Source organism: Anolis sagrei, chromosome 13 (assembly GCF_037176765.1).
Source record: "Anolis sagrei isolate rAnoSag1 chromosome 13, rAnoSag1.mat, whole genome shotgun sequence".
Lineage (NCBI taxonomy): Eukaryota > Metazoa > Chordata > Lepidosauria > Squamata > Dactyloidae > Anolis > Anolis sagrei.
Window position 1 is genome coordinate 11,768,922 of NC_090033.1, and position 14,823 is coordinate 11,783,744.

A 14,823-nucleotide genomic window follows, 5' to 3' on the forward strand; every position below is an offset into this window, starting at 1 on the left:
GAGGAGTAAAAGAGTGAAAGTGAAGAGTAGAGTGGGAGAGTGAAGTGTGAAGCAAAGAATTGTGACTTTGGGGAAGCCTGAATAGCTACAAGAGGTTTCTCAGTCTAAGGAGGCTGAAAGGAGAAACATAGCCAGTTTTCCTTAGTCAAGGGAAAGGCTAAAGGATAAGCTTGTTAATTTATTTGATCAAGGAAAGATCAAATAGGGAAGATATTCCTGTACTGAAACATTGTTTAATAACAAGAGCTTCACCTCAGTAAGATACTGCGTAACCTGGAAGAGTGAAATGTTTAACTAACCAAGTATTATTCAAAGTTCTATAAAATAAGTTACAATCTTGCAACCACACGCTTTGTACTCAATAAGCCAGTTAACTTTTGTTGAAGACAGTCTCATCTCCATCCATTTTGCGTCTGTATTGCCATATCTCACAGTAATACCTCATAGCTCACGTTGGTGGCAGTTACCATAGATTACATATAACAATTGGCCTCCACTATACCAGTTGGTGGCAGAATTCAGAGAAATAAACAATAATTCCCCCCTTCTCTCCTGTCACACGACAGCATGTGTGCTTTCTCTCCACTCTGATCAACTCCTCGCAGGAGTCAAGTCAAGATCCATCTTTGATTGGATATACATGGAAGCGGAAATACTACAAAGCCAGCTCTGGAACGACAAAAGCCAGGCAATGTCCCGTGCACCAAGATGGCAGTGGTGCATAACTCCACTTTTCCTACCACTTCATCACATTTACTAAATTCCACTGAGTACTACACTTAAAATGTAGCAAGTCACTGTGTTAGGTTGGGTTGAAGTGTAGGGTAGAGCATTCTTTGCGCATTTAAAGTGTGGGGCCAGCATTCGTTTCAGGAGGTGGTGGGGAAGTGGATTTTTTGGTAATGATCCATTTGTTTGGGCAATTCTGTAATGTGATGGTATTTGCTGCTCTCAGGTTTAAAATGAAACGTTTGCCCAATTTGTGGGAGAGGAAATTGTGGGAGGAACCAAAAGTCCCCTTCTCTGGGTGCATCTGCACTGGAGAATAAATGCTATCAGGACCCACTGTAAATGCCATTATTATTATTATTATTATTATTATTATTATTATTATTATTATTATGCCATGTCTCCATGCTTTACAGTCCTGGGAGTCATAGTTTTCCAAGGTCCATACCCTTCCCTTGGTCCATTTACAATATGGAATGAATGCCCTTGCATCCCACTTGATAGCTTAAGTCCTAAAGTCAGATCAAAGTTATTGTTTTAGTCTTTTGAATCATCATTTTTCGTTCTGAAGTTCGATGTCATCTGTACGCAGATGACATCCAACTCTATCTCTCCTTTCCACTTGCTGTTCAGGTCCTGGACCAGTGCTTGGCAGCTGTGGATGAGGGCAAACAAATTGAAACTGACAAGACAGAGATACTCCTGGCCAGTCAAAAGGTTGAACATGGTATAGGGTTATATACCATGGATGGGGTTACACTCCCCCTGAAGACACAGGTTCGCAGCTTGGGAGTTCTCCTGGATTCATCGCTGAGCAGGACACCCTAGCCTTTGCACAATGAAAAAATGTGTGCCAGTTGCACCCGTACCTTGAGAAGCCAGACTTGGCCGTGGTGGTCCATTATCTGGTTACATCTCAGATAGACTACTGCAACACGCTCTACATGGGGCTGCCTTTGAAGACTGTCCAGATACTTCAAGTAGTCCAGGGGTCCTCAAACATTTTAAACAGGGGGCCAGTTCACTGTCCCTCAGACCGTTGGAGGACCGGACTACAGTTTTGTTTGTTTTTTTAAAAAAATGTCAAGATGAATGTGGGTTCCATGGGAAAAAACCACCCAAGAACATCTTCACATGCGTAAGGCATCCGCTCGCTGGGTCCTTTCCCCGGGTGCTCACACCTTTCCGGAAACAGGAACGAGTTGAATGCTCTCAGGCTCTCTTGACAATGATGTGCCATGGAAACCAGGAGGACTTTTTCCACAGATGGATCCCAAAGGAGGAAATCTGGGTCCATCCCTCTGATTCTGAGACTCAAGTCCAGTCGATGCCATGGAAGCATCCTGACTCACCGCCTCCAAAGAAGGCAGGTGCCCAACTCTCGGAAGGCAAGGTCGTGCTCACAGTATTTTGGGACCAGCACGGAGGAGGGTGTATGGATTTCCTAGCAAGGGGTTCCATGATCACCGGAGCATAGTAGGCGTCACTGCTGTAGAAATTGCAGGAGGCCATCCAAGCCAAAAGACAATGTGGCATGCTCACCATGTTGACTATTAGCGATGACCACGTTTCTTTCTAAGTGTTTGCAGACCGCTTCCTTAACAATCTTTTCCAGAATCTTGCCCGGTATCGACGTGAGGCTGACCGGACGGTAGTTGTTTGGGTCATCCTTTTTTCCCTTCTTGAAGATTGGGACCACATTGGCCCTCCTCCAATCTGCTGGAACTTCTCCCGTTCTCCAAGAACTCTCAAAGATGGTTGCCAATGGTTCCGAAATGATTTCCGCTAGTTCCTTCAATACTCTTGGGTGTAGTTGATCTGGCCCTGAAAGAGGACTTGAACTCATTAAGAGCGGGCATGTATTCCTGGACAACGTGTTTCCCATCGGTCCTTAAAGAGAGGATCTTTGCTCTATTGAAGCTCATAGTCTTTCCAGCTGTGCCGAGTCCTATACAACATACATAGTTATGCTTCCTTGATTTTCTTTGGGACAAACAGAACGGCACGATGTCTCATCGCTTCCCCAAGAAGTGAAAACATTGTGCTGAGGCAGTAGAGGATATACAAGGAGCGTTCACGAACGATTTCCCCTGACCCACTTCCCGTGGACTGAGAACAATGAAATTTGGTCCAGTTCTGAGTCCTTCTCTCCACCGGTGCCACCTCGGGACACACGCTTCTCCCATCTTTTTAAGCAACTGTAAACACCTTTCTTGGAGAAGGCGACAGGTTGCTCCAAAAGCCACGTTGTGACTTCGGAAATCAGACTCTCATCACCTGAGAAATGCTGCCCTTCATTATTGGAAAGAGGTGGAAGTCGGATGGTGCAAAGTCCGGGGAAGAAGGGGGATGCGATCGAATTTCCAAAGGCCATCCGTCAGGGGTGCTTTGATAGTGCTTAGTACAGCGGGTTAAACCACTAAGCTGCAGAAAATTTTGCTGATAGAAAGATTGGCAGTTCAAGCCCAGGTCAGGATGAGCTCCTGCCATCAGCCCCAGCTTCTGCTCACCTAGCAGATAAAAAACAGCAATGTGAGTAGATAAATTGGTCAATCGGGAGGACGTCTACGGACTACAATGCTCCTCGACATGGAAGATGGAGCAACAGCACCTTCCTGTGGCCGGAGTCAAGCACAGCCTCCAGATGCCGGAAACAGAAAAAGATGGGAAATCCTTTGCCTCTGTCTATGTATTGTCTCTCCTTGTTAATTGCATAACAGCATTGAATTTTTGCCATATATGTGTACTGAAATGTGCCCTGAATCTCCTCGTGGAGATCAAGCAAAATATGAATAAAGTATATTATTATTATTATTATTATTATTATTTTACTGACACAAAAACACAGTATGTCACAGCAAATGAGCTATATATGCTGGATTTCGTATCACAAAATCACAAGTCAAACACTTCCCAAATGTCTAGGATTGTGTGATGTATTTTCGAATGATGCGCGCAGATCCAAGTCAGGTGGTCTTTTACAGTTGTCAGATTGTAATTTTGTCAATGTTTATTGTTTCCAAATGCCGGCTGAGATCTTTTGGCACTGTACCCAGTGTGCCAATGACCACTGGGACCACCTGTACTGGTTGATGTCAGAGCCTTTGCAGTTCGATTTTGAGGTCTTGATAATGGCTGAGATTTTCCTGTTGTTTTTCTTCAATGCGACTGTCACCTGGCATGGTGACATCAATAATCCAAACTTTTTCTTTTCCACAATCATGATGTCTGGCCTATTGTGTTCCAAAACTTTGCCAGTCTGGATTCAAAAGTCCCACAGTATTTTTGCGTATTTTTTCACTACTTTTGCAGGTTTATGATCCCACCAATTCTTTACTGCTGGTAGGTGGTACTTGTGACATAAATTCCAGTGAATCATCTGGGCCGCCGAGTTGTGCCTTTGCTTGTAGTCTGTCTGTGCAATTTTCTTGCAGCAGCTGAGATGATCCATGGTTTCATCTGCTTCCTTGCACAGTCTGCATTTTGGGTCATCAGCTGATTTTTCAATCCTGACCTTAATGGCCTTTGTCCTGATGGCTTGCTCCTGGGCTGCAAGAATCAGGTTTTCCTCTGTCTCCTTCTTCAGGTTTCCATTTGTGATCCATCACCAGGTCTTCTCCTTGTCAACTTTTCCTTCCATTTTGTCAAGGAACTGCCCATGCAGTTGTTGTGCCAGCTGTCAGATCTGGTTTGGAATGCAGTTTTCTTGTACTGACTCTTTGTCTGCTGTGCTTTGAGAAGTTTCCGATTATTGACTTCAATTAAAGCAGGTTCTTGGCTTTCCTTGACATATTCTGCCAGGGCATGTTTTTCTTCTTTGCCTGCTTGTTTGACTTGTAAGAGTCCACCAGAATTTCTAGGCAGATAGAGCCGGTCAACATCACTGCGAGGATGTAATGAAATATGGTCATGAATTTTCTTGTTTTTCTGTCCAAATTGTCCAGCTCTGCCTGCTTATCCACTTTATGATGCCAACAGTGTATCTTACGACAGGTATGGCCCAGATGTTTATGGCCTTGATGGTATTATGGCCTCCATTGAGCTTGCTTTTGAGACTCATGGAAGCCCACTGGAGGAGTCACAAACTCTTTGCCCTAGAAAACCCTCTGATGAGTTCACCTTAGGGTTTCTATGAGTCTTGAGGGAATTTAACAATAACAACAATTTTGAAGGTGCACCATGCCTGGAAGTCATGACAGAAGGGGCAGAGATGCCACCAAATTCTACAACTTACCAAGACAGGTCCTGCCGTCGGTGTGTAAACGAAACTCTGACTTGCACTCACAGTAATAGGATCCCAGAGTATTCACACATCTATGCTGGCAGCCTCCGTTGTGAACCTGGCATTCATCCACGTCTGGAAGGAAAGCAAAATGGGAACGATCAGGGCGGCGGGAAGGAGAGAAGCCCAACTCAGCATTTCTGTTGGCCAGGTTCTCCTCCAAAATGAGACCCCAGAGAAGACAGGATAATCGTTTCCAAACATAGCGTCAAATGAGCCCATGGGGAAATGTCCAGCATATAACCTATAGAAAAATGTGCCTGACACAAAACAAGGAAGAATTTGATCTGACCAGAGCCAGACCTCCCTGACCAATGGGATAGCTATTGGATTTTGAACTATAGGAATCCCCCAATCAGCATGTACATACTGGATGGTGGATTCTAGAAGCCATAGTCCAAGAAAGTTGGCCATAGAGTTCCATGAGATCAGGGCTTCATGAACTTTGGGTCCCAACCTCAAAGAGGGTTGAATTAGCTTGATGTTGGAACCCTGAAAAAGTTCTCCAAATGCCACCTAGTGACTGATATATGTATCACTCCTAGGACACATACAACCTGTGCAAAACCAGGTACATATGCCATTCCTGGGGCAAATTGTGTTGGATGAGTTGGCTTATTGACAAAAGACCCTCCTCATAAATGATGCACAGCAAAGTAACATAACAACAGTATGACCCAGCACTAGTAGCCCGGGTTGGAGTGTGTTTCCAACCAATTGTGTGTAGCCTGTTGTCGACCTTTGCAACCCGAAAGACAGTTGCATCTGTCAAGTAGGAAAATTAGGTACCACCTTAAAGTGTGGGGAGGTTAAATTAACTGATTTATGAGGCCATGAAGAAGCACTCCAGCAAAGCATTCCAGCGGGGAAGCATGCGGGGAATGCGGAAGTGCTTCATCAGTGTCGCAGATGGACGATTAAAGAGACAACTCCCCGGCAACCAGAAAAAAAGTTAAATAGCCTCTGTGTATGCCTGTATATGTTTGTATGTCAAAAATTGGCATTGAATGTTTGCCATATATGTGTACACTGTAATCCGCCCTGAGTCCCCTGCCGGGTGAAAAGGGCAGAATATAAATGCTGTAAATAAATAAATAAATAGCCCAAAGTGATAAAAAGAACCAAAATACAGAGACCAATGTTATCTCTTCCATAGGAGGCTTTTCTTTGTAGTAAAATAATATGGTTGCGCTGTTTACAAGAAAATGGTTTCCTTCACATAAATAAAGTTCTTTATACTTCCTTCTTTGCTTCCACGCTGGCTTCTTTCTCATGTGGATAAACAGCTTTGTTCTCACAGAGCCTCTCCTCACACCGAACTTACACAGAAGCTTCACACAGTAGCTTTTTATGCACAGCAGTCTTCACATACGAGCTTCACACACGATGGTGTGTGGGGCTTCTCTCACTGAAACTTGTCACACCAGGCCTTCTCACACTGAGGCCTACTAACACTGAGGCCTACCTCACACTGAGGCCTTTCTCCCACTGAGGCCTTCTCCCACTGAGGCCTTTCTCCCACTGAGGCCTTCTCCCACTGAGGCCTTCTCCCACTGAGACCTTTCTCCCACTGAGGCCTTTCTCCCACTGAGGCCTTTCTCCCACTGAGGCCTTCTCCCACTGAGGCCTTCTCCCACTGAGGCCTTTCTCCCACTGAGGCCTTTCTCCCACTGAGGCCTTCTCCCACTGAGGCCTTTCTCCCACTGAGGCCTTCTCCCACTGAGGGATCTCTCAGACTGACGCCTCTCACACACTGAACTAAAACTGAGGCCTTCTCATACTGAGGCCTTCGAACACACTGAGGCCCTTCTCCCACAGAGACCTGTCACAGGCACACCTACTTATATTGAACTGTAGCTTTTGCTGAGTCGTTGCATCCATTTAACCCTTTCAGCACTTGACTCACATTTTTGTAATTAAAATTACCTAGTTAATATTGAATATTTCTGACAAATTCAACTTGTGCAAAAACAGATACATAATATACCATTTCTGGGGCAAATTCAACCAGTGCAAAAACAGGTACATATACCATTCCCAGGGCAAATGCAACCTGTGCAAAAACAGATATATATACAATTATTATGGCAAATTCAACTTGCGCAAAAACAGGTACATATACAATTCCTAAAGCAAATACTACCTGGGCAAAATAGGTTCATTTGCTTTTATGAAATAGCAAAACCTAGGGTATGAATCTTTTTCCAGCCACTGTCACTTTGAAGCAAAGCAAAGGTCAACAGAGGACAAACACACTTTGGCTGTGACTTTTTTCCCTCTCCACCGCATCTCCCAGCACTTGACAAAATATAATTTCTGTTTTGCGTTTTTTTCTTTTTGAAACATTTAATTGGATTAAAGATTGTGCAGTTCCTTAATCCATTTCTTAGGTGTCACCAGAAAGCTGAGCCTAAATGGAAGCCCTTGGAAGGTTCCTAAGCCAAGGGAATGTGATTCTTTCCCAGCTGGATGCTGGGAAAGGAAGATGTGCCAATCCACTTTGGCTGGGTTCGCAAGTTCTTCTGGGCCCAGCGACTGCACGTCGGGATGTGTGCCGGTCACTTGTCACATTCAGGGCAACCCAACAGAGACCCAATTTAAGCACCACTGCTAGGAGTGTCATGATCTCTCCTTGCAGTGGCTATAATGACTATTTTTTTTTCTTTAACCTGTTAAACACTTTCTTTTATTTGGAGAGTTTGATCCATTGATGTTGTTTGAGAGTATTTTTAAATCCTTCAACATATATTTTCTTCTTCTCCTCCTACTTCTTCTTCTGCTATTTGTACTCCCTCTTCTTCTCTCTCTTCTTCCTCTTCCTCAATTTCCTCTTCTTCTGGATCACTTAGGTTGTGAACACCTGCTCCACCTTCTGAGTTCTGAGTTCTTGACTATTTATTTATTTATTTACAGTATTTATATACAGTATTTTTATTCCACCCTTCTCACCAAGGGGACTAAGGGCAGATCACAAAGCACACATACACGGCAAACATCCGATGCCACTTTTAGACATACAAGACAGGTAAACAGATAGACATATTTTGGCAGTTTCCAACTTCAGCACCTGGAGGTTATGCTCATTTCCAGCCACAGGGGGTGGTGTCACTTCATCCACTATGAGGCCGAATCATTTTGATCATAGTATTTCCTCTTTGTTCTTTGATCCCCGGCATTTTTTAAATAGTGTCGTAAAATACCTCCCTGCTTTAAGCGGTATTTCGCACAAATACTCAATATGCCCAAATGTGAACACTGGTAGAGTTTGGGGAAAATAGTCCTTAATATTTGGGAGTTTTCGTTACTGGGATTTATAGTTCACCTACAGTCAAAAGGCATTCTGAAGTCCACCAATGATAGAATTGGCCTAAACTTCCAACACAGAACCCCTATGACCAATGGAAAATACAGGAAGCATTTGGTGGGCATTGATCTTGAGTTTAGCAGTTGTAGTTCTCCTACATTTAGAGAGCACTGTGGACTCAAACAATGAAGGATCTAGATCAAACTTGGCACGAATACTCCATATGCCCAAATATGAATACAGATGGTGTTCGGAGGAAACAGACCTTGATATTTGGGAGCTGTAATTACTTTATTTTCCAGATCATCAGACTGGGCCACAGCAACGCGTGGCAGGGGACAACTAGTTCAATATGGAGAGCAGGAGTCCTCCAGGGTCTTGGTCACCATGGCTAGCAAAAGCTTTTGACCTGGAATGGCTGCAGGAGCAAAGGCAGATGGGGTTGGGTCTTTTCCATGCACCACAGTGTGACCTGGTTCTACCTCTCATTAAACCAAGCTGAAGTTGGCACATCTCTCCTTCTCTCTCTCTTGACACCTCTTTCCTTTCATTCTTTATCTGGCTAGACAAGGCGTTGGCACATACTCGATCGGCCCAGGCCTGAAAACGGGGAATGTTTTCATGCACCACACTATTAGGTTCATGTGGCCCACGAACACAAACGACTGCTCTATTTCGCTTTCTTTTTTGCTTTCCTTCTCTTCTCCACTGGATTTTGGGCATATTAAGATCACTTCTGACCATAAGGTCATGAGTTCGAAACCAGTCCAGATCAGAGTGAACTTCCGACCAATTGTGTAGCTTGTTGTCGACCTTTGGAACCCGAAAGACAGTTGCATCTATCAAGTAGGAAAATTAGGTACCACCTATGTGTGGGGAGACTAATTTAACTAGTGTATATACTCGAGTATAAGCCTAGTTTTTCAGCCCCCTTTTTAGGCTGGAAAAAATCCCCTCGGCTTATACTCGAGTCAAGGTTATTTATTATTTTACTCTGCTATTAGAATTATTTTTATTACATTTATTATTTTACTCTATTATTATTATTACAATTACATTATTTTACTGTATTATTATATTTATTGTACTTATTATTTTACTCTATTATTGTTATTATTACATTTATTACTATTACTATTATTAAATTTCCATTATTTACTTTATTATTATTTTATTACATGTTATTATATTTATTATTTTATTCTGTCATTATAGGTAATAGGTAATCACATTTACATTGAAGAAGGTTAGAATAATGGTTTAATTAGAGTCGGGCAGTCTTATCTTAAATTAGTTTTGTGTAAATACTCAAAAACATTTAACCTAATGACGATTACCAGCAGCAGCTACATTTCTCACCCTCGGCTTATACTTGAGTCAATACGTTTTCCCAGTTTTTTGTGGTAAAATTAGGTCCCTCGGCTTATATTTGGGTCGGCTTATACTCGAGTATATTCGGTAATTTACAAGGCATTTTTAAAAAGTCTCCAGAAAAGTACTCCAGCAAAATCATGTGGGGAATGCGGAAGTACTAGGATTTTGTTGTAGGATTTTTCGGGCTATATGTCCGTGTTCTAGAGGCATTCTCTCCTGACATTTTGCCTGCATCAATGGCAAGCATCCTCAGAGGTAGTGAGGTTTGTTGGAACTAGGAAAATTGGTTTATATATCTGTGGAATGGCCAGGGTGGGACAAAGGACTCTTGTCTGCTGGAGCTAGGTGTAAATGTTTCGACTGAGCACCTTGATTAGCATTTGATGGCCTGGCAGTGCCTGGGGCATTCTTTTGTTGAGAGGTGGTTAGATGTCCTTGATTGTTTCCTCTCTGTTGTCTTACTGTTGTAATTTTAGAGTTTTTTAATGCTGCTAGCCAGATTTTGTTCATTTTGTTCATGTAGCCTGGCCGGGGGGGGGGGGGGGTTGAGAGGCTTTAGCCCCCCCCCCCCCCCAGAAATTCTGATGGTGGTCCACAAGAAGGCCTTACTGGTACATGATTTAAACTGTTACGATTATTCATATCATGATCTGATTACTATGCTCAATATATCCCATATGCATGGGGCCATTGGGATAACGATACAAAAGTTTTGCAAGGGTAGACCCTCTTTCACTCAGACCCAGCCCCCACCCCCGAATCAAACTCAGCCCCCCCCCCCCCCCCAAATCAAAATCCTGGCTACGGGCCTCCCCATGACCAACAGAAAATACTGGGTTTGGTGGGCACTGACCTTGAGTTTGGGAGTTGTAGTTCACCTACAGAGAGTACTGTGGACTCAAACTATGATGGATCTGGACCAAACTTGTCATGAATATTCCACATGCCCAAATACGAACACAGATAGAGTTGGGGGGGGGGGTGTAGACCTTGACATTTGGGAGTTGTAGTTACTGGGATTTATAGTTCACCTACAATCAAAGAGCATTCTGAACCCCACTAATGACAAAATTGGGGCAAACTTCCCACACAGACACCCCCCATATGACCAACAGAATATACTTAAGGCCATCTAGTCCAACTCCCTTCACCAGGGCAAGAAAACATAATCAAAGTCCTCATGACAAAGAGCCACCCAGCCATAGATATAGATAGATAGACAGATAGATGGATGGATGGATGGATGGATGGATGGATGGATGGATGGATGGAAGGATGGATGGATGGATGGATGGAAGGAAGGAAGGAAGGAAGGAAGGAAGGATGGATGGATGGAAGGAAGGATGGATGGATGGATGGATGGATGGATGGATGGATGGATAGATAGATAGATAGATAGATAGATAGATAGATGGCTATGATTCACACACAGAGAGATATAGTATCATAGATTTGAAAGGGACCCCTAAAGAAGGACAATGATATGTTGCATTTTCCAGAGTAGGCGAACCAGACCCTCTCCACATCAACACTGACAAAGAAAAAGCAAGAAATACTGTTTACCCACAAGCAGAAAGGATTACATATATTAGAATAATAATAATAATAATAATAATAATAATAATCGATTTCTATACCGCCCTATCTTCCCGAGTGGACTCAGGGCGGTTTACAACAGAAAACTGGCAAACATTCAGTGCCGGCATAACATAGCAATCAATTCAAATCATAAACAATGAAATAAACAACGTCAGGTGTACTTCTAGAACAACTCAAAAATAGCAGAAACCAACACTTTCTCATTACTCATTACTTTATTTTCCAGATCAGCAGACTGGGCCACAGCAACGCCTGGCAGGGGACAGCTAGTAAGTAAATAAATAAATATAATTAAAATTATTGTCAAAGGCTTTCATGCCCGGAATCATTGGGTTGTTGTAGGTTTTTTCGGGCTATATGGCCATGTTCTAGAAGCATTCTCTCCTGACGTTTCGCCTGCATCTATGGCAAGCATCCTCAGAGGTAGTGAGGTCTGTTGGTGGTAGGACAATGGGTTTATATATCTGTGGAATGACCAGGGTGGGACAAAGAACTCTTGTCTGTTGGAGCTAGGTGTTAATGATTCAACTGACCACCTTGATTAGCATTTGATGGCTTGGCAGTGCCTGGGGGAATCTTTTGTTGAGAGGTGATTAGATGTTGAAACATTCACACCTAGCTCCAGCAGAAAAAGCCTTTTCATAGAATCATTGAAACAAAGAGTTGGAAGAGACCTCAAGGGCCATCCAGCCCAACCCCATTCTGCCAAGAAGCAGGAATATTGCATTCAAAGCACCCCTGACAGATGGCCATCCAGTCTCTGCTTAAAAGCTTCCAAAGAAGGAGCCTCCACCACACTCCGGGGCAGAGAGTTCCACTGCTGAACGGCTTTTACAGTCAGGAGGTACTTCCTCATGTTCAGATGGAATCTCCTCTCTTGTAGTTTGAAGCCATTGTTCCATTGCGTCCTAGTCTCCAAGGAAGCAGAAAACAAGCTTGCTCCCTCCTCCCTGTGGCTTCCTCTCACATATTTATACATGGCTATCATATCTCCTCTCAGCCTTCTCTTCTTCAGGTTAAACATGCCCAGCTCCTTAAGCCGCTCCTCATAGGGCTTGTTCTCCAGACCCTTGATCATTTTAGTCGCCCTCCTCTGGACACATTCCAGCTTGTCTATCCCTGGTCATTCCACAGATATATAAACCCATTTTACTGGTTCCAACAGACCTCACTACCTCTGAGGATGCTTGCCATAGATGCAGGCGAAACGTCAGGAGAAAATGCCTCTAGAACAGTGGTTCTTAACCTTCCTAATGCTGCGACCCCTTAGTACAGTTCCTCCTGTTGTGTTGACCCCCAACCATAACATTACTTTCGTTGCTACTTCATAACTGTAATTTTGCTACTGTTATGAATTGTAATGTAAATATCTGATATGCAGGATGGATTTTAATTCACTGGACCAAATTTGGCACAAATACCCAATACGCCCAAATTTGAATACTGGTGGGGTGGGGGATGGGGGGGGGGTTGATTTTGTCATTTGGGAGTTGTAGTTGCTGGGATTGATAGTTCACCTACAATCAAAGAGTATTCTGAAGTTCACCAACAATGGAATTGAACCAAACTTGGCACACAGAACTCCCATGACCAAGAGGAAATACTAGGAGGGTCTGGTGGACATTGACCTTGAATTTTTGGAGTTGTAGTTCACCTACATCCAGAGAACACTGTGGATTCAAACAATGATGGATCTAGACTAAACTTGGCACAAATACTCAATATGCCCAAATGTGAACACTAGTGGAGTTTGGGGGAAATAGACCTCAGCATTTGGGAGTTGTAGTTGCTGGGATTTATAGTTCACCCACAATGAAATAGCATTCTGAACCTCACCAACGATAGAATTGGACCAGACTTCCCACACAGAACCCCCATGACCAACATAAAATACTATGTTTTCTGATGGTCTTTGGCGACCCCTCTGACACCCCCTCGCGACCCCCACAGGGGTCCTGACCCCCAGGTTGAGAAACACTGCTCTAGAACATGGCCATATAGCACGGAAAAACCTACAACAACTCTATATAAATATAATTAAAATGTTTTCCAGCCAAACATGGGGAGTCGTGGGTTCAACCGCCTACCTGGCCGCAGCTCCGTGGGTCCAGCATGGTACCCCAAATAGCATGGGTAGCAATTCCTCCAGACGTAGCGGTAATGAAGGCCCGGCGCTCTCGGGATGCTCTGGAAGATAACGGCACACCAGAGCAACGCCCCGCAACGCCTCGCTTGCTCCCATCCCATGTTTGGTCTGAAATCTAAACCTGCAACTCGAAATCCAATCTGAAGTCAAGGGCCGGGAAGAAAGAGAAGAGCCAAAAAATCTCAAACAAAGCCTGTTCGGGATGCCGAGCCGGGTCCTGAGAGAAGCCGATCCACTCAATGTGGATGCCTTGATGTCTAGCAAGTGTCAAGTGTCAGCTTCCGAATAACTCTTTTTGGAGAGCTTTCCCAAGAGCTGTGCCCTCCCAGATTGGGTTGGTTCTCAGCTTTCAGGCCCGCCCACCGCAGGTAAGTGATGCCCGATGCCCGTCCCCGATTCCTGCTTCTTGATCCCACTCTGGAAAAAGAAAACGCGTGTGACATTCGTGGCTCCGCGCACAGGCAAACCAAAGGAATTCTGGCGGCCGTCTCCGGGGCTTTATTGAATATTTGGCAGGAGGCCATGCCGGAGTCTGAAACTGGCCATGTCAACAATGAAAGAAACCAGGAGGGGAGATATTTTCATTGCATTTTGGTGTATTAAATGAACACCACATTTTGGAAAATGCTGCTCAGACGCTTCCCAAAAAGTGTTCCTTCTCTCATTCTTTCTGACCAGAACGGGTCAGAATGCTAATCAATAATAATAATAATAATAATAATAATAATAATAATAATAAAACTTTATTTATACCCTGCCACCATCTCCCCAAGAGACTCGGAGTGCCTTCCATGAGGCCAAGCCCAACAACACAATAAAACAAGAAGCAATAAGCAAATAAACAATACAATTAATGGGTTGCTGTAGATTTTTTCGGGCTGTATGGCCACGTTCTAGAGGCATTCTCTCCTGACGTTTCGCCTTCATCTATGGCAAGCATCCTCAGAGGTAGTGAGGTCTGTTGGAACTAGGAAAAAGGGTTTATATAGCTGTGGAATGACCAGGGTGGGACAAAGGACTCTTGTCTGCTGGAGCTAGGTGGGAATGTTTCAACTGACCACCTTGATTAGCATACAATGGGCTGACTGTGCCTGGAGCAAACTTTTGTTGAGAGGTAATTAGATGATAACAGCACAACAACAGAGAGGAAGCAGGCAGGGACATCTACCTCTCAGCAAAAGTTTGCTCCAGGCACAGTCAGCCCATTGTATGTTAATCAAGGTGGTCAGTTGAAACATTCACACCTAGCTCCAGCAGACAAGAGTTCGTTGTTCCACCCTGGTCATTCCACAGATATATAAACCCGATTTTCCTAGTTCCAACAGACCTCACTACCTCTGAGGATGCTTGCCATAGATGCAGGCAAAATGTCAGGAGAAAATGCCTCTA

General features: G+C 43.8%; 1 protein-coding gene across 4 annotated transcripts in view; it reads right to left on the minus strand.

Annotated features, from left to right (window-relative positions):
- Positions 1-14,823, minus strand: part of MEGF6 (multiple EGF like domains 6) — a 232,694-nt gene that overhangs the window by 119,712 nt on the left and 98,159 nt on the right. For 3 of the 4 annotated variants that reach the window (XM_067472777.1, XM_067472776.1, XM_067472775.1), the window contains one exon: positions 4,964-5,086. In XM_067472777.1, the coding sequence (XP_067328878.1) occupies positions 4,964-5,086 (123 nt within the window). Of the gene's footprint in view, positions 1-4,963; positions 5,087-13,375; positions 13,873-14,823 lie in introns of those variants that run through there. The other variant, XM_067472778.1, reaches the window with a different exon arrangement.